Source organism: Limulus polyphemus, unplaced genomic scaffold, assembly GCF_000517525.1.
Source record: "Limulus polyphemus unplaced genomic scaffold, Limulus_polyphemus-2.1.2 Scaffold1281, whole genome shotgun sequence".
NCBI classification, from domain to species: domain Eukaryota; kingdom Metazoa; phylum Arthropoda; class Merostomata; order Xiphosura; family Limulidae; genus Limulus; species Limulus polyphemus.
In genome coordinates this window covers 87557-113935 of record NW_013666891.1, presented here as the reverse complement: position 1 = coordinate 113935, position 26379 = coordinate 87557, and the positions used below count along the sequence as shown (strand labels likewise).

At 32.5% G+C, this 26379-nt stretch overlaps 1 protein-coding gene across 1 annotated transcript in view; it reads right to left on the bottom strand.

Annotated features, from left to right (window-relative positions):
• The window catches only part of LOC106462914 (leucine-rich repeat serine/threonine-protein kinase 1-like), a 257033-nt gene that overhangs the window by 144151 nt on the left and 86503 nt on the right, over positions 1-26379 (bottom strand). Inside the window, exon 6 of the mRNA XM_022390319.1 lies at positions 3965-4000. Within this exon, the coding sequence (XP_022246027.1) occupies positions 3965-4000 (36 nt within the window). The remainder of the gene's footprint in view (positions 1-3964; positions 4001-26379) is intronic.

Sequence of the window (26379 nt, the reverse complement as noted above, 5' to 3'; positions counted from 1 at the left end):
ATATATATATATATATATATATATATATATATATATAATCATTTAACTAATATTAAAAAGAACTTTTGATATTCACTTTGGAGGTTCTAGGGTTATGTAAATGAAATTTGAAACCTATAAGTTGGAAAAAAGTATTCTTTTTATACTCATGTCATTTTGTTAGTTACATGAGAGGATAATTGGGTACACTCCTGTAAACTGAGAGTTAATAAACACAAGTTAGGGTAGCTGGTGCCAGTACATGTAATACCTAGTGTATCAACAGTTTGCACATTTGAAGATTATAATTTGAGTTCGAAAACTCAGATGAAAGGGCTTTGCAACTCTTGCTTTCCATGCTACCACGTTATTTTATCGAGGAAAAATGTCTGATGTTTTTTGCAAGAATCATTCAACTTTACAAAGAATACTACATAACCCTTGCTAGATCTTTTCCAATACACCTGAGAGGCATACAACATCTCCAACAGCAGTGAAGGATTTGTTTCATCACAGTGTATGTTGATATATACTTTAATAAAAGAACAAATATTAAATATAACTTATGATAGTTTTAGCTAAACAGTCTTAATCTAGCTGAATTCTGTTGGGGATTATTTATTACTTGATGGTTGAAAAGAAAAAAGTATGATGGTTCACCAGTGGCACCACTTTACAAGATCACAGCTACCAATTACTAGCTGTGGAAAGTAACCTGAAATGGTTATGAAATAGCGTGAGCAGAAGCTGGAGGCAGTCTGTTTAAAGCTATTACAAGTTGTATAGATATAAATGTACATGGTAATATATGTGTCTAAAGATACACATTTGTGTGATCCCATATGAGTGTGTGAACGTTGCACAACATTATTCATGAATTTTGTAGATTAAAAGGGTTGTATCTATATCATACTTTCAACACAGAGCAAAGTCATGGTGCAGTAAACCTTTTATCTCAGATTGCCTATGCCAGCAGGGCTGGCTTTTGGGCAAGGCAGCTGCCTTGGGCCTCAAGCTTTGCTTTTATAATTTTTTTTTTTTTGTTAGAGGGCATTAATAGCTCATATTTACACTGAGATAAGCCTAAGGTGAAGTCAGTTTGCCATATTGAATTCAACTGAAATAAAGATTATCTATAACTTCTGTTTTGGCCAGACCTTGCACTTGCTAAACCTAGCCCTGTATGCCAGCAATCCTTTCCTTCACACATTCAACTCCTAACTCGTAGCCATACAAACTTCTGCCCCACCTTTTACCAAGAAAGCACAAGCTTTCTTTAATGACCACTATAGTATGTAACCACAACATTAACCTTATTACAATCATAAAGCACCTTTCAAGTGTCAAGTGCAAATATGAGTATCAAATTTTGAAATCTAGGTAAAAATAATCCTAACTTTATTTTTAAAATATTTTACAAATAATATTTTGTAACATTTATTTAGTGTAATTCACAGTATGCATATGGATATTACCAGAAACTTTCTGCTCATCCCAAAGCATAGGTTTTATATTTGCTGAGAAAATATCATCCATTGAGAATATTAATATTATCTATGCTTTATTTCCAATTTGATTTTCCTTCTCTTTCACTGATTTTGTTAGTACAGCCTCTCTTTCCCACCACTTTTATGGTCTCACAGCATGTGACTAATGACACACATCTTATCTTCATTAGAACACGTTATAAACTAGTTATGTCAATGTAGAGTGAATAAAGTGGCATGACTAGTACTTTACAGTTTCACTGAAACTGACATGCCTAAATCTTGAGAAAAAGAACAATGGAATCCAAAAGAAGTCTAGAAAACTTAGAAACAAACAACAGATATGGAAAATTTTTATAGTATATTTATATGGTATTTTTGTTCCCAAAAATATTTTTATGTTTGAAATCTTATGAGATTTTCTTCTAAGAAAGTAGATTAAGTAAGGTTTATCGAACATGGTAGGTGATGACAAAATATTCTGATAACTCATTATTAATTGAATATTATTGTTAAGTTTATCATACTCAAACTATGCACATAAATATAATTTATCATTTATTGAAAAGGAACTATATTTATTAGGTATAAATAGATCTTGAGTAAGAATATTGTTAGTAAAAATACTGTTACCTAGCTTAACCTGATGCCATTTTGAAAAGTCAAGTCCTAGATTGCCAATAAATTGTTGTCATTTTATGTAGTGTTTTTACAATTTATGGACAGAAGTAGTGACTATTGCAATTGGCAAAACAAACTTAATGAAAAACAGTCAACTTGAAATTGACTGGATACTGACTGGAAATTTTCTGATCAACAATAAAAAATTGAAATTCAAAACTGAAAAACAGGATTTTAATATTTATTTCTAAAAAAATTTCTTAATATTCTGGAAATTTCATGAGATATAAAATTATATAACTTTTTAAAGTCAAAACTAGATAAAACTTCGTAAGTTTGTTCCAAGTTGTATATAATTTGGAAAAGTATTTCCACTGTGAGAAGTTAACATTTTATTAAATGAAAATGTATTTTTGATAGATACTCACTTTTGTTCACAGATTAACTATTTTTCTCAGTGCATCTGCCAAAGAGACTTGCATGCTGCTAGCTTAGACACAACTCCAACCTAATTCCATGTGATTTTACATGAATCACACCACAGCATGATTATGTCATCATGAGACAAAAGCCCTCCATCAATAGGAGGATGACACACCTCTATGTGCACTAACTCTCTCTATGCATTTGCTCTCGTGAATCTTCATTCTTTGATGAGGCATGTAAGAAAATATGTATCAGAAGTTGTTAGGATGGGTCAGAATGTGAAAAAAGGTATCTATCAAAAATACAGTTTCAGGTAAGGAAAATATTAACTTCTGTGACAATAAATGTCCTTCACACACAGATTAGCTATAGTCCCACACTGGTATGATGGAGGGACCAGTGCAAAGCTTATCTGGATGAGCACCCTACAGAAAGCATCCAAAGGATGCTTATGGGGTGAGACATGTGATGGCAGGGATTCCATAAGGGCACATACGTGACAGCCCACAACTTGTCTCATCCAGGGTATACCCTTCACCAATATGGGAAAATGGAAGAAACAAAGAAACCAATTTTGTGTCACAGGGACAGGCAGAATTAGAACATAACTGTCTGAGTACTTACACACAAGTTGTTGGACAGCCAATACATGTAGTCTGGTTAGTGAACATTTACTGTACCTTGTGTGCTCACCTCAACTCTACTGTCAGACTCTTTAGACTGACACTATATGTGAAAGGAGAGCACATGTCATGAATATCCATGCTCACCTCTACTATACCATCATACAGGCAAAATAAATTGAAAGAAGTACACTTGAGAATAAAATCCAGAAAGAGAATCAATGGTTAAGGTCATTTCATGAATGGTAAAGCATTACCCAAAGGAAATCAAGATGAAGGTTATTGTCTAATAGACTAATGAAAAAGAAATTCAGTCAATGAGACATTAAGCATATTGCAATCCATAACATGTTGAACTATAGTTGCAACAACCATGACAGTTAATTACTCTAATTGGAAAAAGATACCTCCAAATGTATTCTCACTCATTTCATCCAGTTTGGTCTCAAACACAAAAAATTCACCAATATGTAAAATATACATGTAATAAGACTAATGAATAGACAGAATGTCTCATAGAGCATGGGATTCCTAATACCAAACATCTGAATACGGCATAACATAACACAAGAATAAAGGGATGAAGTCTCACAACAAAATTCAAGATATCAAAGAAAGCTTACCAGGCATTTATAGATATTTATTTGAAATAAATTTTAGTTCTAAAAATATGTAACAATAACTGTCTTGGTAATACATGCATTACTGATTATCACCAGGAAAATATAAATTTTTTCAAACCTTTTAACTGTCACTACGAAATAAATATTGGAGACATTCACTTGTTCAGTTTGATAGTTCCAAGATATCGTAATACAAAGTACTTACCTTCATATAACTCCTCTCTCCTCTTGTCTTGACTATCTATAAAAGTACAATAGACAGGGTGAATAATTTTCTTTACCTCAAGAAATATTACACACATATTTACACTGTAAAGAAAAAGTTCTGTTTACAACTTTGCAATGAATGTGAGTAAGAAAGTATTTCATGAACACCTCAAAACTATGTTTATTTATATGTGTGTCTAAACTACAGACATAATTTAATAACTGGAAAAGAAACTGAAATGTGACAATCAGCATTTGAAAATAAAACTCAGAGACTTAAAATTATCAAAATATAAACTTAATGAAGACAAATATGCAAGAAAAAATATTACATACACAAACTACAATACTTTCAGCAGCAGACACTGAAATGGGAGTAGCATTACTTGATAGAAGTGAAAAATGAATCAATGAGCTAAACCTAACTGTATCAACACTTTGGATAAAGGTAGGTAAATGTGAGCATTTCATGACCTTTTACAGAGTTACATTCGAAATTTAAATAAACCCTCTGGATATAGGTAGGTAAAAGTTAGAATGTCATGATATTTTACAGAGTTACAATCAAAACTTAATTAAATTAGTTTATTAATAAAGTATATCAATAAACTTTTCACCAAAAATTAGTTAATAAATCAAATTTAATTTCTTAATGATAAAAGGAAATATTTAAATAAATTCTAAATCTTCACTTCTGACATAACATTAAACGGCAGCAATTGCCCACTTAAACATTTTTTCCACCCTATTTCAAATTCTGAGTTTATAATATAAATTACAAACTTATAGTATAAATACTGCTGAGACATGATTTAATTTTATATCCACCAATCATTTTGACATATAAAAATATAGAACAGACAGTCAAACCCACATGCCATGCCCTCCTGTCATATCCTATCCACCAAAAAATGTAATTCTGTTTGATGTTTGCCATTACATTATTTACAATCAATAGAAAAAGAACTTTAATTTACTGAATTATGTATAATATTAGTTCATTCAGACAACTCTTGAATTATTCAGCCCACAGATCCAAAGGTGCTGTCACCAAGTTCATTTTGAAAGTGGTAAGGAAAGTATTTGATAGAATTATAACCTAGCTAGAAAGCCAATGAAATTAGATTATAATAGTTATAGGACATTGTATGCTTTGATCATGTTATTATTTTGTGTCCTAAGCTGAATATTTGAAATAAATAAAAATTGAATAAAGTATTAAAAGCAGCACTAGCAAAAATCAAAGTTCAGTTTTATCGACACTTCAAGTTTTCAACTGCAAAAAAGTACAAAACCCATGCTCAGTAGTAAATTTCTTTTTTTAGGTAATTTTTAGTCATTGTTATAAAAGTAACTAAAAATGTCAATATTAGAAAATTATTAGGTTAGATTAGAGAACACAAATGAAAAAAATAAAAACAAAATATTTCTCTGCAAGGTATGTACACAAATTGCACATGAATTATGTAATTCAATACTTTGGGCACATTCCAAAATTCAATGATACTACCATGATGTCACTGTTGTATCAACTCTGACTGTAAATTTGGAACACTTTGTTGAATTTGTTGACAGTTTTAAGATGGACATCAGACAAAAGGAACAAGTTAATGGTATAACTTTTAGCCCAGTTATGGATTTCATATTAAGTGAAAATGGAATTGGTTTAATGATATCTGCTTCTAGAGAAAATAATGCTAAACAGGATGAAGAATTTTACAGTGTTTTAGCTGCAAGTTATTTAACTCATGAAAATTGTGAAGCAAGAGTGGCTGTTCAAAACTCTCTCTGTAGTGCACATATATTCAGATGTTATCTTCAAGAAACACTTTTAACTTAGTAGAGGTAAAACATTACATTGATTACTATTATACTTGTAACTTTGAATTGTAAAAAACACACTTTAATTTGCAAATTAAATTTGTAAATATTACTATATAATAATAAGATACACCTTGGTCTAATTACAGATTAAAACCAAGAATTAATTAACGTATTTCATTCTGGATTTTGAAGGTTAGATAATACAAATACACATACTAGTGTAGCATGTTTATCTTGACATCAAATGGAATACAAATGTCTTACAATGAAGTTAATCATAATTATTAATCAGTAATTAATAATTTCTAAAGAACTACAACTATATATATTTTTCTGTAATACTTAGAACAATTAGAGTATCTGTGTGATTAACAAGCATCTTATGTTCATAAAACATCTCTATATTTTGAAATTTCATGTACCGATAATTATTTACCTTACTTTGAAATATTGGTAAGATAACATCCTTAGTGCCATTTGTAAGTTTTTCATTAAATACATGGTATTGGGATGAAGATGATATAAGCTATCTGTTTATAAAAGTATTTATACTATACTGAACTTATGGGTACTTATTTTTTATAGCATGTAATACACTTGTAGAGAGAAGAAGAACTGATTTCCACTTACATAATGCATACAGGAAGATCAAAAATATAATCTGAAACAGAAATGATGTTGACTCTTTGGCTTTTAGCTAATTATTAGTCATTTTGTGATCAACATACTTGGATAAATGAAATTTACCAATGATGATGGAGCCACTGATACATTGCAGTTAAGGCACCTACAGAGGATAGATGAAGTTATTATAACCAAAAAGTTCACCTATCAGTGATTTTACAGGCTGTATGTGATGCAAAGAAAGGGTTTACTGATGTTTTGGCAGGATGGCAAAGTTCTTCTGAAGATGCCAAAGTATGAAAAAGAAGCCCTCTTTACCAAAAACTGCAGCATAATGGAAGTTAAATTTTAAAGACAAACACACATCTGATTGGGGATGCTGCTCATCCCCTGTCAATACTCCTAATGTTATGTTATAAGAATAATGGTCACCTTTATAAAATGTACAAAATACATTCTTAACTATGCCTTAGGCTCCAAATATGTAGCTATTGAACAAGCATTTGGATACTGAAGGGAAGTTTTAGAAGACTGAAATATTTAGACATGGTCAAGAAAGAATAGGCCAGTCAAGTAACTGTTGCATGTTGTGTTCTTCACACTATATGTATCTAAAATAGTGATGAAGCACCTGAATGAAACAATGAAATACACATTTATGTTGATGATTTTAACAATGATTCATTTACAATATAACTGCAAACAAGAAAGATGAAATTGCAGATATTATCAAAATGGACTAGTAACTGGGATTTATTAAAACTTATGGAGATACTTATGTATGCTGCAAACCTCTTTTTGTGTACACATTAAAGTTTTTTCACTGTGTAAATATTTGATACAAATATTCACACTTCAAAAAGAAAAACATACATTTTCATTTCATTTTTCATACTGTACTAAATTACAAAATTCAGCTTACATTACTTAATGGGAATTACAAGATATAAGGAAATAAATGTTAAATTTCAACAGTCCAATAACAAATAAATGAATGATATTGCTCTTTTTACTGATTTTATATTATTGGGTAAACAGAAAATTACCTGAGCAGATATATTTACACAGACAACTGGTTAGGAAATATTTTTATTGTTGAAATTGCAAACTTAAGACTAAGTCAATTACACATTCTTAAGCCTGAAGAAGCCTTTAATGAGACATTTTCTAAAATTTCTGATTTTTACAGATCATGCTTTTTATAAAAAATTATCACAGATGAAGAATTTTAACACAAAGCTTACTGAACTGTATCAACCACATGTTCTATGAATATTAAAAAAAAGAGAGTAAAAACCTGTCAGATATAAAAGACTGTTTAGCATAGGTAGTATTAATTAATTATTTTATGAGTTCATATTTCATGATCGTTTAGTTTGTTTTATTTATAATAAGAGTTAAAAGCAGCCAGTACATATTTTTTTAATTGCACCATATAACCTAAAATTGCACTTTAAATGCCGAAAGAAGATGAAGCACCCAAAACAAATAAGCCTAAGATTTATAATAAACATTCAGTCACAAAATTGAAACCTAAAAATTAATTTCAAGTACCATCATTAGTTAAGACTAATGTTAATATGTTTAGGAGAAAAAAAAGAGAGAGAAAAAAAATGTTTTGTTCAAAAAAGTAAGTTAACATTTTCTTAAATCCAAAATGTATTTCCAATAATACTTACCTCTTCTCACACTACAGCTATTACTCGACTGCTAGGGTTTCTTTCTTTTGCCCATCTAAGAATTGGTCTGATTTTTTTCTCACTTGCTCCAGTCTTTTAATCCCCACTTAACTGCCCTTAGCAATCTCTGTCTCGTGACACTCTCCGTCTAAGTCAATGTGCCCTCTATCCTCTATATAAGAACCTCATTCAGATAATATTATCACTTTTTTTGAGACTGACTTCATCTGGCTCTTAGTGGGGACGAACAGTGGGAGAGTGTGAGCAGATGCAAGTACTACTGAAATAAATTTTCAACTTAAGAAAATGGTAACTTCCAAAACATACTTACCTCCACCCTAGTTGGGGAACCACACTACATCCCGAACAGGTATGCTTTTCACCCATAAACTAATTCATGCACTGTGGGTGCATTTCACATGATCCATCATCACAACTGACCAGGCCCACACCAGATAGACAAGTTTTCACTACTTGGGATTGGAATTATAGGGCCAAAGTCCTAAATCCCACATTGATGGCTAAGGTATTTGGACCACAACATATATATATATATACATACACATCTACTTGTGAGTGGATCCCAACCTATCAAGTGATGCAGTCCAAGCCACCAGAATCATGACAAAAAGATAAGCAACACTGAAGTGGACAAACCCTCTCCTCAACCTCAAGAAGTCTGAAAGACAAACTCGGAATGACGGGATCCTGTATGCCATACTCAACCTGAGAAATCAGAACTCATCCAATTTGGAATTATAACCACTCATCCTTACTTCTCAACTGGGTGGGCAAGGTAAATTCCCCTTGCCCCCAGAATTATGGGGAGGACATGAAACAAGATGGAACAACTCTGCAATCAGAATTACGAGGAGACAATGGACACTCTTCCATGTACAATGTACTGAACCAATATTGATCAAAAAGAATGGCCATGCTCAACCCAACCAGATAGCCAAGCACCAAATCTGAAAAGGTACTACAAGTAGGATCTCATGTAGGTTGGTGTTTCTCCTACCAACATCTGAGAAAAAAAAACATCCCAGGTATGAGGGCCCCCAACTTCATCCTCTTCTCCAAGAGTAGAGAAAATTCACTTGAACACTCTTGTTGAAAAACCTCCATCCACCACCCCAGTGACTGGAAACCAGGTGTGGTAAGGACTCCCTAGCTCCACTAGTAGAATATTAGGAGGGAGAGGGTTTATGCATATTTGGGAGTTCCTATGGAAACAGTGCAATAGGTGAACAAGTTCCCTAAAGTTTCAAAAGCAAACCAACCTCGATTTATTCAATCCAATGATTGGTTGGGAAGGATGAGATCCCCTTATGCTTTACTCACGATAGTCCATGAGTGGCAGTCCAGCATGCTACAGTAATACCTCTAGGTGGTCTTATGGAACACCTCATTTATACAGAGCCTGTTGCAACCAAGATACAGTATATTGTGTTAATGGTTGCTAGTGTAGAATTGGTTTGATAAAAGCACACTTGCCTGGGCAACACTCACCACAGATTGGGATCCTGTGAAAAAGAGGTAAAGAACCCTAGGGAGTAAAGAGGAGACAATATTAGCAATAAAGATAATCACACTTCCTTATAATATAGCAGATGTGGTTAAGATAGCTACAAGGGAACTTGAAAACCCTCAGAAGAAGATATGGCCAGATCTTGCAACTAACATGAGATAAAAGTATTGGAGGAGGTCCACATATCAGCCCACACAATGTCTTCACAGAAGTCTCCTCACCTCAAAAGAGAGACCAGAGTAAGCAATATGGATCAATTTTCATACCCACCTCAACAATGTATCCATAGATAAAGACATAACATAACACTTCAAGAGATTCACTGAACATAAGAAACAATCTGGATTTGATTGGTCATAATAGTAGTCAGATGAATAAATGAAATATATTTATCCCCTTCCCTGGCTGCCATTGTCTGGGGTAAGAAGGACCTGTCTGGGTATAGGAGGATGTAAGTAGAGCATCCTGTGCACATGCAGCTCAAACAACTCTGATCGGCGATGTCCACAGACCAGCAACAACAAAAAATAAACCTTAAGTGAAAGGTGATACATGGAAAATGAGGTTAGGGGTTCTAACGGATGTTGAGAAAGAGCATATAATACCACCTTAATATCTTGAGTAAGGTAACCGAAACAGTCATTTGGGATGAAGGACCCAAAATGACTTGAGAAAGCCAGAAAGCACTAGGGACTCAAATAATTTTCATCCATTTGAATATCTAAAGGTAGTTGATAAGGCCATCTTATTTAAGGCGATTGTGGAAGATTGTAGAAGGAATGAGAGATTTGAGTAATGTCCACATCCCCAATAGAGAAAGAACCATCTGTGCTGTGGAAATGAGAGTTGAGTAAGAGACAGACTGCCTGTTCCATAGTGTGAAGCTGGATGAGAGTCAGCTGAGCACAACTGAGATACGTGTTGAGAAAGATACCCAAATGGACAATATACTGAGTAGGAGTGAGAATAGGTTTCTCGGCTCTGATAACAAAGTTGCTTCTGAAAGTAAAATCTGAGTGTGATGTTCTACCAACTGACAAGAAGGTGCCCATGGTAACCAGTCTTCCACGTAATGGTGTGTGCACATGTCTAGAGAATAGAATTGACACGAAAAAACTTGTACGATTTGGCAAAACAAATATAGTGCCAATGCTAGTGGTGGCATTCTGACTAAGCAAAGGAACCTCGTGAATATGGACAGAATCTATTCTGTATACCAATGGACCGAGGGGCTGATGTCAGAGTTGGGACATTGTGACCCCCTATAGAAGCCAAGTTAAGTCATGAAGCCAACGATGACTAGGATGAATGCAGATGGGTGCCATCAATCCTTGATTCCAAAGACTCTGAAACAACCAAAAAATTAAGGGTTTGACAAAACGAGCCTCATGTATCTCATGGAGGGTAGTCAAACACCCTCCACCAATGCATCTCTACTCAATAAATCCTGACAAAATACCAGCCAAGAGACTAGGGAAAGTGCAGAAGCTGATAATCAAACCAAGGTGCTAACAATAGTCCCATTCCTCTATTGATTTGGGATTACCGAGAGGATTTCAACAAAAGTTAGAGGGATGATAACTATCTGAGCACCGTAGTTAGGGTCAGACGATTCACAGAAAATTGTGATCTATTCAAGTTGACCACAGACTCTGTTCTGGAACCCCAACTTTCCTGAGAAGCAGACAGGATAAAGGAGGGTGCTAGAAAAAAAGTGAATCTAAATTCACTACAGAATGTACAGGATCGACTGCAAGTGCAGCTTTAAAGCTCCCTGGAAAAACACTTCTGGACCCAATATATGTCTCCACCTCACTATGAATAAGGTCACAGACAGCCTCAATTGAGAGTGACCCCCCCCCCCCTATTCTTTCAAGTTGTTTTATATGCTCAAAGTTTTGGCTTTACACCTTCATCAGGAGCATACTATTTCTTTGATGAATTCTTTCACTCAAATTAAGACCACTCTATAATAAGAATTAGACTATGCACTGATCTTGGCAAACTATACACAGATTTTGCTGTTAGATGCCAATATATCAATTGAGTGTATTGACTATTACACTCACATTTTACAGTATATACATACTTTTTAACAATTATATGCCTCATTACACACCACTCATTCGTAATGCATTGCAAAATTTCCATTTCATGCATAGCCATTTGTACACAATACTTTTCTTACTGTACAAATAAAAGAACTGATTAAGTCAAAATTTGCTTTTTAACAGAAAAGCCAGCCACATTACAAATCCAAACAGGGCCACCTCATTAAAATGTGGGCACCAAAATCCAGTAAAAAACTTCTACAGTTTCCAGAATATATCTAACAGATATTTATATTATGCACGAGCATATAAAAGCCTTAATAATGTGGCCTGAGAGCAAACAGCTGAGACTGCTCATGCTGATGGAATTCAGGAAGTGTTTTGTAACAGTATGATTAGTTTTTTTTTGAAAAAATCTTCTAATCTTCTTGCCATAGCTAGAACTTGGTCACAATACAAATACCATAATACAGTGAAATTTCTTGTAGGTGTCACACCACAGGGAGTTATTTATTTTCTGTTAGAAACAATCAAGTGACAAGAACATATAAGAAAACTATGAATTACTGGTTAAATTGCTCATTGTTGATTTTGTAGTAGCTAATAACGGTTTAGATAAGTCTTACGTGTGAAGTAAACATTCCAGCATTCACCATGGTAAAATCTCAGCTATCCCCTTTGAAAGTTGAAATGACAAGAAAAATAACACATTTAAAGTGTACTCACTGAAAGAGTAATTGAGCATGTACAAAATACATTTACAGTGAGGAAACTGAGGCTACTATTGTAGATAAAATTGTTACTGTATGCTGTGCTCTTACTAATATGTGTGAATTTGTACTACTATTAAATTAGTTACAAGCAGTTTATCTTGTGTAGTTGTTTTATTGAATATATTTTGTATGTCTATGTATGTACGGCAGTGGATAAAATAATATTGCCGTTTGTTATTATTCTTCATGATTGTATTAAAAGTTCATTGATAGTTGCTTTGTGCTGTGCAAGTTTATATATTTGTTTTATATATTTAAATTTTTCTTTTAATAATTTTATTACATATTATATTTAACATGGCAAGTATTCATTGAACTGAGTAGCTTATGCTAACTTTGAAAATTCTGATAGATCAGCTGTTTGAATTTGTACATTAATTTTATTGTATCATTGTTCTTATATATTTCCATTTTCAGAAAATAAAAATTTCCAGCAAAAGTTGTTTGTTGTATTCATAAGACTAGATTTACAGGAGAATAAAAATATTATGAAGATAACTTCCTCAGAATTCCAAGCCCTCCCAGAAAAAGATTAGTCTAATGACCTGTAAAGGAGTCAGAAAATTAATTCTCTAATTTGGTAGCTTTAAATATTATACTAAATGAAGAAAAATATAAAGAATAAAAAAAAATTGATGAGAAAAATTAAAAGACTATGAATAAACTATAAAAGTTTAATTTCTTTGACAATATAAAATTATATGAAATAGACATGAAAGACTATAAATATGAAAAAAAAAGGTCTTAAACAATTTTTTTGCTTAAAATTATAAAATAGAAATGTAACACCAATTATTTCTATTTTTTGGTCTGTTCTTAATTTTTGATACCATTTTTCTTTAATTACCTTAAAGCAAAGTCTTTATGTAATATTGACACAAGCTTATTCTAAATACTTGTCTTCCTGTATTTCAAGTAAAAAAATTATTCTATTCTTTATGAAATATTATTCGCTTTGCAGTTATTTTTAAGGTTTCATCTAGTTTGTATTGTTTAAGAATATATTTCTTAAAAACATTATGAGAAAATAAAATTTTTGTTGTTGTATATCATGTTTTTCTTTGCTTCAAATGTTCCAAGTTTGAATTGGTGTGTATCAATTATAGCCTCTTGGGTAAAACTCAAAGGTTGGGTTACAAAGAAATATATATTTTAGGGTATATTAAGTTTTATCTCAATATTAACAAGCAGTAGAATATTAATTCCATTATTAGGTGATTTTCATGTGTTATAGTTTTTGTAAACTTTCCTTTTTGTTCCATTTGTCCATGAATTGTGACAATATTTGTGTATTAAACTGTATCTGCTTGAAAGCTAAAGAAATTTTCTTCAATGAGAAGACATAACTTGAGATAAGGTAAGCTCATAGAAACTAGATGGGTTTAATGGGTAACAAATAACACTTTATTTAAATTTTAACATAATAAAAAGTGCACAGTGTTTGAAAAAGTTTTGTCATCAAAGTAGTGTACCTAAAAAAGAATATATACACAGTTTGAAACAAAAATGTAATATGAGAGATTGCTTAAGGCTTAACAAAATATCTTGTTGGTATCTGGTTCTTTGCTTAAAATTATGGTTTCTACTTTTAATAGATATGCTATGGTTTTATGAGTTACAATGTATGTGCAAAGATGAGTTGTTTTTTATTATGTTCACTAAATTAAAGAAAATCATAATGAATGACAAGTTTCATTAAGTTTTTAGTTCAGTCAGTATGGAAGGTGCCTGCAAAATATTTTGATGATCTAAATCTTTATTGAATATTATTTTTTATGTTTATCCTATTCAAACAATATACATAAATAAATTGGCTAACTGTCAACTTCATGACTTCTTATCAGTGATAGTAAAATATATTTTTATTATTTAATTATCATTTATTTGATTTACAGAAAATCAATGAGGTATTACTGCATATTTGGAAAATAAACATAATGGCAACCATGTGGTGGTATTTTGTCAATGTTAGTGATTCACTCAACAAGTAGGAAATATCTAAATTATTAAAAAAAACTTTGCAAGATCTTCTTTAGATACAAAATATGTTTTTTGCAAAATGTACAAAAGGTGACCTTCATAAGATGTCTATCATACAAAAACCAAAGATAATTCAAACATTACATTAAAACAAACAAAATCATATAGGGAGGGTTGTAGGCAGGGGGGGAATATATTAATTTATCAATGAACACATTGATTAATCAATTAGTAAATACTACTAACTGTCAAACTCTAAAGATGGAAAACAAAAAAATTCCAATCAGAGTCAAACTATGACTCCATAAGTTCACAGATAAATCTTCAGAAAAAATACTTAATTATAAAATCTTATTTTATGTGTGCAAAAGATCTGTAATGTTTACTTAAGAGCTTGCCAAATTTTGTGAAAATAAACTTACTATATTAAAAATTATTGTAAGTTCAGTTGCATAGTGGTTAAAAGGTCAGTCAGAATGACCAAGCCCATATATGGATAGTAATATTTTACTACTGGTATTGTTGCTATGTTCACAAATACACTGATTTCCTAAAGGTAAGAATAGAAACTGATCTAATAATACATTTAGCCAAAAATGTATTTCAGAGTTAAACTGAATTGTGACCTATCAAAACTGGTGAAAAATAAAAGATACAAGAGTCATAGTGAACAAAATCAGTTATCTTATTACTGATAAACATGAGATAAATAAGTTAATTCAAATTGGTAAACATAATGAGCTAAGAAAGTTCTGATTATAGACTTGCACAGTCAACCTTGATGTACTTACTCAAATATGGTCAAATTCTTTATAATGAGTTTTTTATCCATAAGACCTGGTTATACCATTAGACATGTATTGACTAAAGAAAGTTCTGATTATAGACTTACACAGTCAACCTTGATGTACTTACTCAAATATGGTCAAATTCTTTATAATGAGTTTTTTATCCATAAGACCTGGTTATACCATTAGACATGTATTGACTAAAGAAATGTCTGGTTATACACTGAAAGAGTCAATCATTATGTATTTAATCAAATATGGTCAAATCCTGTATAGTGAATTTTTCAACCATAAGACTTGGTCATACCATTAACAAAAGTAGACAAAGCATAGACTTCAGGTATAGGTTGACCAATATTTGTCTTGTCTGGAAATACTGGCATCTATTTTACTAATTAAACTTAGAATATGAAAGTTAAATGCTTCAAAGTTTTAGTGAATTATTTCATATTCAAATGTGTGAATAAGGAACATTATCAAATTACTTTTGTTGGTTGACTGAGCCTGGTATCTTGTTTATGTGTTGAAATAAAATCAGTCTTATACAAGAGCGAAATGTTTTGCTTAAAAACTGTACATCTTGTTTACTACCAGAGAATAAATGCAACATCACAGTTTCTTTGTGGAACATGGTTAGAGTGTTTATTTTAACTAACAATACATTAATTCAAAATACAATAATAGAAACTTTTACATTAGGCAAGTTCTGATTTTGCTAATTATAACTTTTTGACCCATAGTATTGAGTCATCATCGGGTATGTGTTACATTCAAAAGACACGAGTTAAGTAGGGACAAAAGGAATAGAAAAATGTTTTAAACAGAGGCAGAGTTAATAATGAGTTGAGGTGCTGTGTGTTTACCAAGCATTCTACTTTAGCATGCTTTTATTCCAGCAACATATGTTTCATGTTTATTTTTATTTATAATAGATGGCAGAAAGACAGCAAAGCAAAGTATAGCAGCACTTTTTCTGAAATTGATCCTGGTACAGCAAAGTGCATTATCTGTTATGCAAACGTTAGCTTAGGATAAATAAAAAAAACAGAAAAACACATCCGATACCTGAAATCACTTCAAGAACAATCACTCCAGTGTTTATACAGAAGCACAAAGAAAGAAAGGAGGAAAAAAGCAGTAAATCTGCACAAATTATTGGAAATCAAACTAAACTGTTGGAAGTATTAGATAAAACAAAATCATGGGCAATAAATGATCTCAGATCTAAAGCAATTGAAAGGAAAATCCTAGAAATAAATGCAATAGATGATCAGACATTTACTTCTGTGTCTAGTGTTGGTTTTTAATGCCCCATTAGTACACTGCAAGATAAAGCATAAAGAGTGAAAAATTTTACCTCACACACATGCCCGAAGAAACCCATTATAAAATGGGAGACAGAAAATAAAGCAACAGAGAATGCTGGTCAGAGTACATCTTTCACTATTGATTGTTGATCAAGAAAAATTGAATCTCTTATGAATCTGACAGCTCATTGGTTTGACAGAGGCTGGAAAAGAATGTCAGTTATTCTTAATGCATGGCCAATGTCTGAATCACAGAATCTGACAGCAAAAGAGAATGCTTTCATAGCAAATGTTTAATTACTGATTGTTGGTCATGGATATGCTGAATCACTATGAGATTGGTTCAGCTTGAGTACTTCTAGTTCTGAGAGACAGTGAAGCAAACATAGTGAAATGAAAGAATTTAATGGGCATACCTAATATAAGCTGAAGTGCTCATATACTACAGCTTGTGATTAATGATGGCATTTATTGTCAGAGACAGACAATCGGGCCATTCCAAAACAAATTGCAATTCATTTCACTCACTCTGTGCTAGCCAAATAATGTTTACAGGCTATACAGGAAGAGCTTAGTCTCCCCAAACACAGCACAGACATACAAATTTTGTTGCTAGGTCAGTTGTTTCCTCTAGTGGAATATTTGTAAATAAGGATTCAACATCAAAGTTTGCCATGAAAACTGTCATAAAAGTTACATTTTCTACTTAGTTTAGAAACAACGAAATCTTTCGTGTACTGCACATTTCAAAGACACATCCTTTAAAAAAAAACGAAAAAAGAAAAAGAGTTCAGGTAATAACTTACTTTCTAATTAAAATTACCAGCGGTGGTAACAATAGGATTCACTCAACTCTTCATGATTAAAAATAGAACCTATTTTTTGTCTACCTTGTTAATTTTCAATATTATCCGTATTTGTCATTTTTCATACTTCAAATGTTCATACCTAGATTTTAGTTTTAAACTAGAAAAATGTTACCTTTTTACAGATGGGAGTACTGGGCATATAACTTGTGATTTAAAATTATTTACTGCAAACAGAAGTGTTTATAATCTACGAATCATAGAATGAGTGCCACCACTAACTGTGTGACAGTTCTTGGTGTGGAATATTGCTCAGCATTGGAATTATCACTGCTGGAGACTTTTGCACAATAAAGTCTAGTCCCTGATATCTGGCACCTATTTACATACTTTCCGAAGATCATTAATTGTGTATTGGTGGTCTCTACCAAAAACCCTTTTGAAGAACTAAAAGATAAAAAAGTTCAAGAAATATGTCGATGAATAGTATTTCATGAATTATCATTTACAACTGCATCTTGTAGAGGTACTATACGGGATTTGACACAAAGAAAGTGAAGCAACTGTAGAATTCATCAGAATTTATGACAGTTTTGATCTCATGAATTCTGGCAATTCACTGACAAAATAATTTAACCCTATGGCCTCTGGCACCATTTTTAAATTCTTTCTGTGTATGGTACTGCATTACATTCAAAATTTAATAATGACATAAGAGCACTAGCTATACATGTTTATGTGTCATTTTTCAAAGGTTTGATTCCCCCACTCCTGAGTAATTGCTGATTAATAAAAGAGCTCAACAGTAATTGCATAATATATGGAGAAGCAATTCTACTCCAAGCAAACTTGAAATATTTTGTTCACAGCAAGCTACTTGTACAGAACAGACAAGATTGTGAGATTGAAATTGACTGCTTTGCCAGCTCTTTAATTTTTCTCAGCATCTTGAAACTAAGTTATCTAAAATTAATTTAAAATAAATGTTTTTTACATCTCCAAGTTTGGAGGCATAATACTTAAAAACATGTATTTTCTTTTGACTGTATATTTCCTATAAAGTTTTCTAGACAAAGTATATGTAATTACATGTTGTTATCATTATCATTCAAATAAAAATAAACTGAACCCAAATTATTTGGGAAAAGTCTATATTTTATTTCAAACTGATTACAAGTATTACGAGTAATCTTTCTTTGTCATCTACAATTTGTAAACTAAAATTTAGGTTACATTTCCCTGTTAACAGCCTGACCTCAAACTCTACACATACAAAATTTTCCATTAGTTAGTTACCTAAAAAGAAATCATGATATACTTCTCATTTAATTACTTTCTCCCTTTTTCTTTTTTGGCAAAGTCATCTTAGGCATCTGCAGAACAAAAGCCTGCCACATCTATGACCAATAATACTTCTCAGGAACAAAATCACTATAAAAATCCCTGTGCAACACTTCCTTGGACCACCCAAATCATTTGAGTTAGAGCCCCATAAATATAAAAGGAAGTTAGACAATGCTTTGGATACAATTCACTCTTTAAAGAAGAGGCTAAAACTAAGCCAAGAAACAAACATATGTTTAAAGAAGCATGTATCATCTTTGGAAGAAGAAGTACATTCACTAATAAACAATAATTTTATCTTAAGCAACTGTGCTGACATACTAGAAGCAACATTCTGAGGGTTTTTTTAGAACTCATGAAAAGATTTATTGAACACAAAGATAGACCTAAAATCATCAAAGCCATATAGTCAAGATCTTTTGCCATGATTCTGTAGTATTAGTCAGCAAAGCCATATAAATATATCATAAAGATATTTGATTTGGTACTACTACATCCATCAGTCATTAGGACCAGGTAGAGAAAATAAGACAATCAGCCTGGATTCATTAAAGCAGCATCAAATCTTGTGTGGTCTATAATTGACAAGGTGTACATCAGGTAACACAGTGAATGTGATGGAAGAATATTTTGTGGCTTCACTGACATTAAAACATATTTGAATGATGACTCATCTCCTGTTGCAAAGGTTTCCTTGTTTGTTATGGTTATGACAATCAACAGCAACTGAAAAGTAAGTACTTTTTTACAGATGGTTTATGTTATATGCTTAAGTTATTACAAAAAACTTTAACAGTAACAGCATTTTAAAGAATAATCATGGCCAGATTTTGAAGAACTTCATAAAATTTCGCCAGAGGAACTTAGACTGGGTAATAAATTAGCATCTGAACACACAATGTGGCAGAAGCAAAACATTAAATCAATCTAGTTGCCCAAATATGACACTTTTTGATTTCATGAATTCCGGCAATTCAATGGCAAGAGGATTTAACCCTATGGCTCCCAGTGCCATTTTAAAATTCTTTCTGTGTATGGTACTGCAATACATTCAGAATTAAACTAAACCACTTTACTATCAATATACGTCAATGAAATCAACATTATAATGTATGTTATAATTTGAATTTTTATGTTATCTAAGTTGTTATTCCTGTTTCAAAGAAAACCTATCAAAAAATTATTTAAATTGCACTTTTTGTGGCACGTGATCCACGTGCTATGAAAATTCTCAACTTTAGCAGTGGTTCACTCTTAGTCACACAACACCTGGCAATGTACATAAGTATGTATACACTAAGTATGTGTACCTGACCTACTTGAGATGTGATATCTCAAGTCTATTGCTGGTTTGTCTGGGAAACAGATATAATATTCTAACCCTTGACAGGTGCCATGCCCACCTTCTATACTTTGCCTTGAGATCTACAATGTACATGTAGTCAGCAGACCCATGAGTATATACTGGTTAAAAAGAACTCAGTTTACACTATACTCTACCAATGGTTAACTTGAAATTGGTGTGCACTTTTACTCACTGTGTACATGTAACTGCAGTTAGTATTGTTGTCTGCTTGATCGACTATAGCACTTCCAGTGGTTTCTTACCTAAATATGCTATAGTTAAAGTGACAGTTAAATTGTATTTAGGTCTTACTTGTGCAAAGCGTTAGTGAAATGAGTCTCTAATAACACCCCGCAGGCACCAGTTGCTGTATTGCCATAAATAATAAAAGACAAAGAACTGGAAAAAAAAATGATAAATGAAAATACAAAGAGGTGAAATTACACATATTAAAAAATCAAGTTAAAAAATACTTCTGTTTAAAGCTAAAAGGTATGTGGATATTTCTATTTTTTAATTTCAAATATTTCATTGCAGTATACACTAATGATAATAGGTACAGTTAGTGATATAGTAGAGAAAATGGAAAATAAGATATGAACATTTACCTTAAAAATACTTTTGACATTCATTCAGGAGGCTTTAGAGATTATGCAAGTGAAATGTGAAAACTGTAAGAAAATAGATAGTTTTTTTATACTTCATATAAAAATCACCTTGCAGGTGAACTAGTCAGAGCCCAAATGCAAATAACTACATTAAATAACGAATTTTTTTATTAGAAATAGTAGAAAAAAATAAAATATTTTTCTAAAAGGACAATTTTAGGAACATTCTTGTCAAATTTTAAACAATTTCCTCCATTGTTTTACTTCTGGAACAAGATATTACAAGAGCAGCATTAGCTGCCAAGGATTTTGGCAGCCAGGTCTAATAGGGTTAAAGCACTACTTCACACTTAGGAAGTTTTGGCATACTTTTCTTCAAGATGTACAAAGACCTGACAGATGCTTCTGGGAACCCAATGCACTAGACACTAATGAAAACAAAACTATCTTTTTTTTGGGGGGGGAGGGGGGGGGTACCTGGCATTCAAAGTTTAAAGTCACTATATATTATATTTGTTGTATCCCTAAATGCTTCACTGAAGTCCTGCCCACTTAAAAGATCAGTCAGGACCATCTTGAACTTTTTTGATGCAATAGGAGCCTCTTGTGGGTGAAATAATAACTTTACAGCTCACCAATTGATGGTATCTTATAAATGGCTACTGATTCATAGTTATGAAGAAATTTTCAAGAACAAGAAGAAACAACTATCATGGACATGATTATGGATCAGTGCATTATGAAGAAGTTGTAAACAGGAACTTTAGATCTTGCAAATGCTCAATGTTATTATTTAGAACTGTGACCACAAGCAGAAAATGATCATAATTGTGCAAATATTCCCAACTGTATCTTTATCTACGAATTCAAAAAGGCTGCAACCATATATATATTTCAAGTTATGTTGTTCACATGATTGTTAAGAAAAAAAACTGTCCAGACTGTTAATGAACTCGCATATGAGACTCTCATGTCCCAACTACAAGTGGAATGAAGTTTGTTTTTATTAAAAACTGAGGTGGCCTACAAAAATCATAATATGCTGTTGTTATTGTATGATTAGAAACTGTAAACTGCTTTCAGCAGCTACTACATGAAGCAGACTTATTCAACACAGTCAGATAACATCAGTCATTACAATGTCAGCTGTAGCTGAGACACAAGTATCAGAACATTTAAGTACCTTAATGATCACTTTTTGATTCTATGTGTGAAAATAATAATTTGCTTTTTAACAAAGACCATCTGACTTTAATTTTGAAATAAAAATGCATCATCTCAAAAAGCCATTACAAGGATCAAAATTTCCAAAAATCCTTCTAAACTTTTATTATCTAAGCATCAACGAACGCATTTTTTATGTGGACGTAGGAAAGTTTTTTTATTAAAATATTTATCTTTCTTTTTTCACCATACCATACCTTCTTTATGTGGGCATAAAAATAAAATCAGTGTCAGTTTAAAAAAAATATTCATTTCCTAAAGCTGAAGTTGCATTGTTTATGAACTGTTTTTAGCTTCCTTGCACATGGTGAGCCACTGGTCAAAACCTATAATCTTGTTTACATACCTGCTAGGCAAGGTGTGAGCAGTTTAATCAAAAGTAACCCAACAGTCAAAATACAAAGTAAATGCTTCATTCCTCACATCCTTGATGGTGACCAAATGGAGGCATCATCAGTCATTCACTGGATACCAATGTGGATGCATCACAGCATTGAGATATATTCAAGACTGGTTAGCCCTTTTGCTGAGCTCAAACTTGGCATGACCTGCATAGCTGGGTAGGATGGTATACCCGAGGTACAGCTATTGCAGGAATATTCCTCTCTTGTGGTTGGTTGATAATTTTCACTTTGTACCACATTGCTAGAAACTGCTCTCCCACCTAAGTGATATGTGATCTTTTCACTTGGTATCCCTTCCAAAAACTTGTGAATAAGGGTATACTCACTATTTACTGAAGCCATTGCAGGGTAGACTTTACCATGCAAATTGCAGAATCATTCTTGTAAGCAGTCAAACTTTCTGTGATACTTCTCATCTAAGTTTTGAACTCAGTCGAATGGATTGCTTGATCTTATACCAGGTTAAACCTTCTATGTAACTTGGCAATGACTATCTTGCAGTCCCAAATTTGTGTTTCATCAAGTGCTCCATGAAACTAAGCCACAAAAACCTATACTCTGCCATTTTACAAACTTCTCTGGAGATCAGTTGTTCTAAACAATTACCTGTCCAAAACAGTGTGTATACTTGCTTGGTTGATACAAGATGGTTGCATTTACTAGGCCATCTATATGCCTACCTTTCTTTCTCCCATATATACCAAACTGTTTAATCTAACATTCCATACTTAATATGTAATGTAGGCTTTAGCCAGAGCAACTAGCACTACACATATGATTGACCATCTCATTCAAAAATAAGGGAGATTCTAACCTCGAGATATCATCTCACCTACCATTGGAGGACACTGCTGTCTAAATTCTTACACAATGTGCAGCATTACAAACAAACAACCATTAGCAGAAGAGATGTTATCAACAAATAATGACAAAGGAACAAAAGTAGCTAAAACTACATCAAATGAGCGACTTTCTTGACCACGTGCCAGTTTTAAAGTGTACATACTAGAATAACTGACAAATTTTGAATAATACTGTATTAATATATGGAGCTAGAAAACGCATGGTATGATTATACATCATAGCAATATGGTATCCAAATGACTTAAGCTTCACGAGACCGGTTTTTCTCATTGCATTTATTTGTATCACAAAATATTTACATTAAATATGAACAAAAAAAAAAAGAAATTAAAATCATAAATTATTTTTTTAAAAGTAATGTTTATATTAAAAGTAACATGAGCATAGCTTTTGCATTCGTCTTTGTAAAGCCAGGTTCCTCGATGGTTACTCTTTCTAACGAGGTATTTGGGACAAAAAGTCTTCAAGTTGCAACATAACTGTTTCTCACAAAAGCGAAGTGCATAACAAACAATTATTTCTATTGAAAAATAAATAGATAAATAAATACATGAAGAATTAAAAGTAACACTGTTTCAAAACTATTTAAAATTTCTGAAATCACGTTTAGGAAAATCACTTACCATTAGAAAGTAACCGGTAATAACATATACACGGCCACTGAATACTTAAAAATGTCCGCATTTTTTATACAAACGGTGCACAATTATCTTGAAAGGGTTAAATATCATTATGTAAGATTTAAGAACAACCATGAAACAGATCTCCATACGACAGGGTGAAGACTGGCTTAATCAAAAGTAAAATTAAATAACCAACCCAGCTGTATATATGTATTTATCTATTCATTATAGTTATGTGTTTAGAATGGCACTGTCAAAACGATCCTTTATCTAAACTTCAAATTAAACAAAAATGCGAAATTCATGTGTAAAATTTATAAACATGAATGTTTAAAACAAATAAAAATCTAATCTCTCATGAATTTCTTAAATAGCTAATGGTAGAACATACCAAACACGTATAATAAATACTACTCTCGTATACACATCGTCAGCCAATTAAGTTACCAAAAAATATGCAGTATTTGGCGTTAATATTCAAAATGAGATAGTGGTTATTTGCAGTCAGTAAACTGCATTTTCTTGTGAACTAAGTTAAGATGGTGTTATATGCCTTCTTTTCAGAATACGAAATGTTGACTGCTTTTTTTTAACGCAGTTGTATCTTCCCAATAACAAGCCATTCTTTCCTGATAACAATATTTATTTTTTCTAACAACTAAAACAACAGATGCGTGCATAATATTTACACTGTTATACCCTACGTTCATTACTTTAATATTTACTAAGAGTTCATTGTAAGTTCCTACTTAGACTAGTAAACATTTGTGTAAGCAGCTTTACAAAGCAGTGGCAGTCATCACTCTTCCAAAAGAGCCGAATCTACATTTATCCACACAAATTTCACTGTATACGCGACCATGGTTTTACAGTCACCTATTTATTTATTTTTATTAGCGTTAACTCTCAAGTTATTTTTACTCGTTTAATCTAACAACTGGTTACATGACACATATCAAGCACTGTTTAGTTCGTTTACCCTACCTATGATGTTATTTATTTAACAATTAGAATATTCATAATAAAAGAGACCGGCAAGTTTGTTTCATATGGGAAAGGAAAATTCGTGAAAGATTTTTTTAAGAATCATGTAGATTTAACAGTACAATATTTTTAGAATGCAAAAGAAGCACCTACCGAAAATTAGAGTTTATTTATTTATATTTCACACATTTAAGGAATATTTTCCGAAAGAATCTCATACATACGAAAAAAACAACTGGTACGTAAACTATATCCGTACTAATAGCACACACGATTTACGTCACATAACAACTCTCGTGTGAAATGTTCATAATAAGCAACACGGAAATTTCGGTTATGAAGCCAGAAGTCACAGCACATACATATATTTTCTTCAACTAACACTAACAGGCTGGAGCACCAATAATTAGACATTAAAACAATGTTATCTGTGCTGGCCGATTTCTTAGAAGGAACTTCTTACTCCATAGTGTTGAGAAGAGTTACCTTAATTTCATACTGTTATTTCTTACTTACTTCCAGCAGGAAACACACTATACGTCAGTTTAAAATACATAATGGCTTCTGCCCCTAGAGGTACTCCTTCCTCTGCAAAGTTCCGTTCCATCATAGTTACTATACAGCCAACCGCCTAGGTATACACAAATACCTGTCATTTCTCTTCCACTCCCTGGTGAAACTTAAACGTAGTGACTTAATGTGAGAGACCGATTTTATCACATTTTATACAATCAAGAAAACATTTCGTATCCGCAAATTGTCAGCCATATAGTTGTAACATACAAGTGACTTGCCTCGATTATACATACACGAGTCTTATGAAAACCCATGTGACAGACCGAAGATACACTACACTCTGCCACATACAATTCAACAACTACAATTACCTGCTACCTTGAGAAGCCAATGAAAATAGTTTACCACGCAATGTCACGTGACACGCGAAGCCAGAAAGGTATGTACAGGCAGGAATGCGGCCGATAAGGCCGCGGCTAAGTTCGTACTTCAAAAATATATATATTGAACCAAACCCTAAATACCTCTCCCCTCTAAACATCATAAATAAGAATCTTACAGGCCAAACAGTGCTACACTAACTGAACCCTACACACAAACGTAGCTCTATTTCAAAAGGGTTTTGTATGAAAAATAATTGTGTGTGTGTGTGTGTGTGTGTATGACTGCTAAGTGGAACTGTATTGTGAACACGAACTAATAGTGCGATCATACATAAGTGAAGCTGGTGAAAATATACGAGTTAATACTACCCCATGAATTGGATATGGCACGAAGAGGGTATGTTAATTAAAACTGCTGACAATGAACTAAATGTAGCATACTGTGAGTAATGCAACAACAACGTAACAGGGGTTATACCTAGGATTCAGAAACAGTGCAAACAAAATAACAATTCCAGAGAGGGAGGAGGAGGTCTACACTGAACCTGACCCTACCTGGTCCAAAACATGGACCAATCCCGATGATTATGATGATATACACTGAGTAGTCACAAGTAAATAGACACCACCTTTTCAGAAAAAATGAAATTTTTCAGTCATATTCACATGAATTGATATGATTTAATAAATATCTAGTAGATCTTCCTTTCGCCTCGTGGAGTTCGTTGATTCTTTGGGGCATCGTGAGAATCATCTCG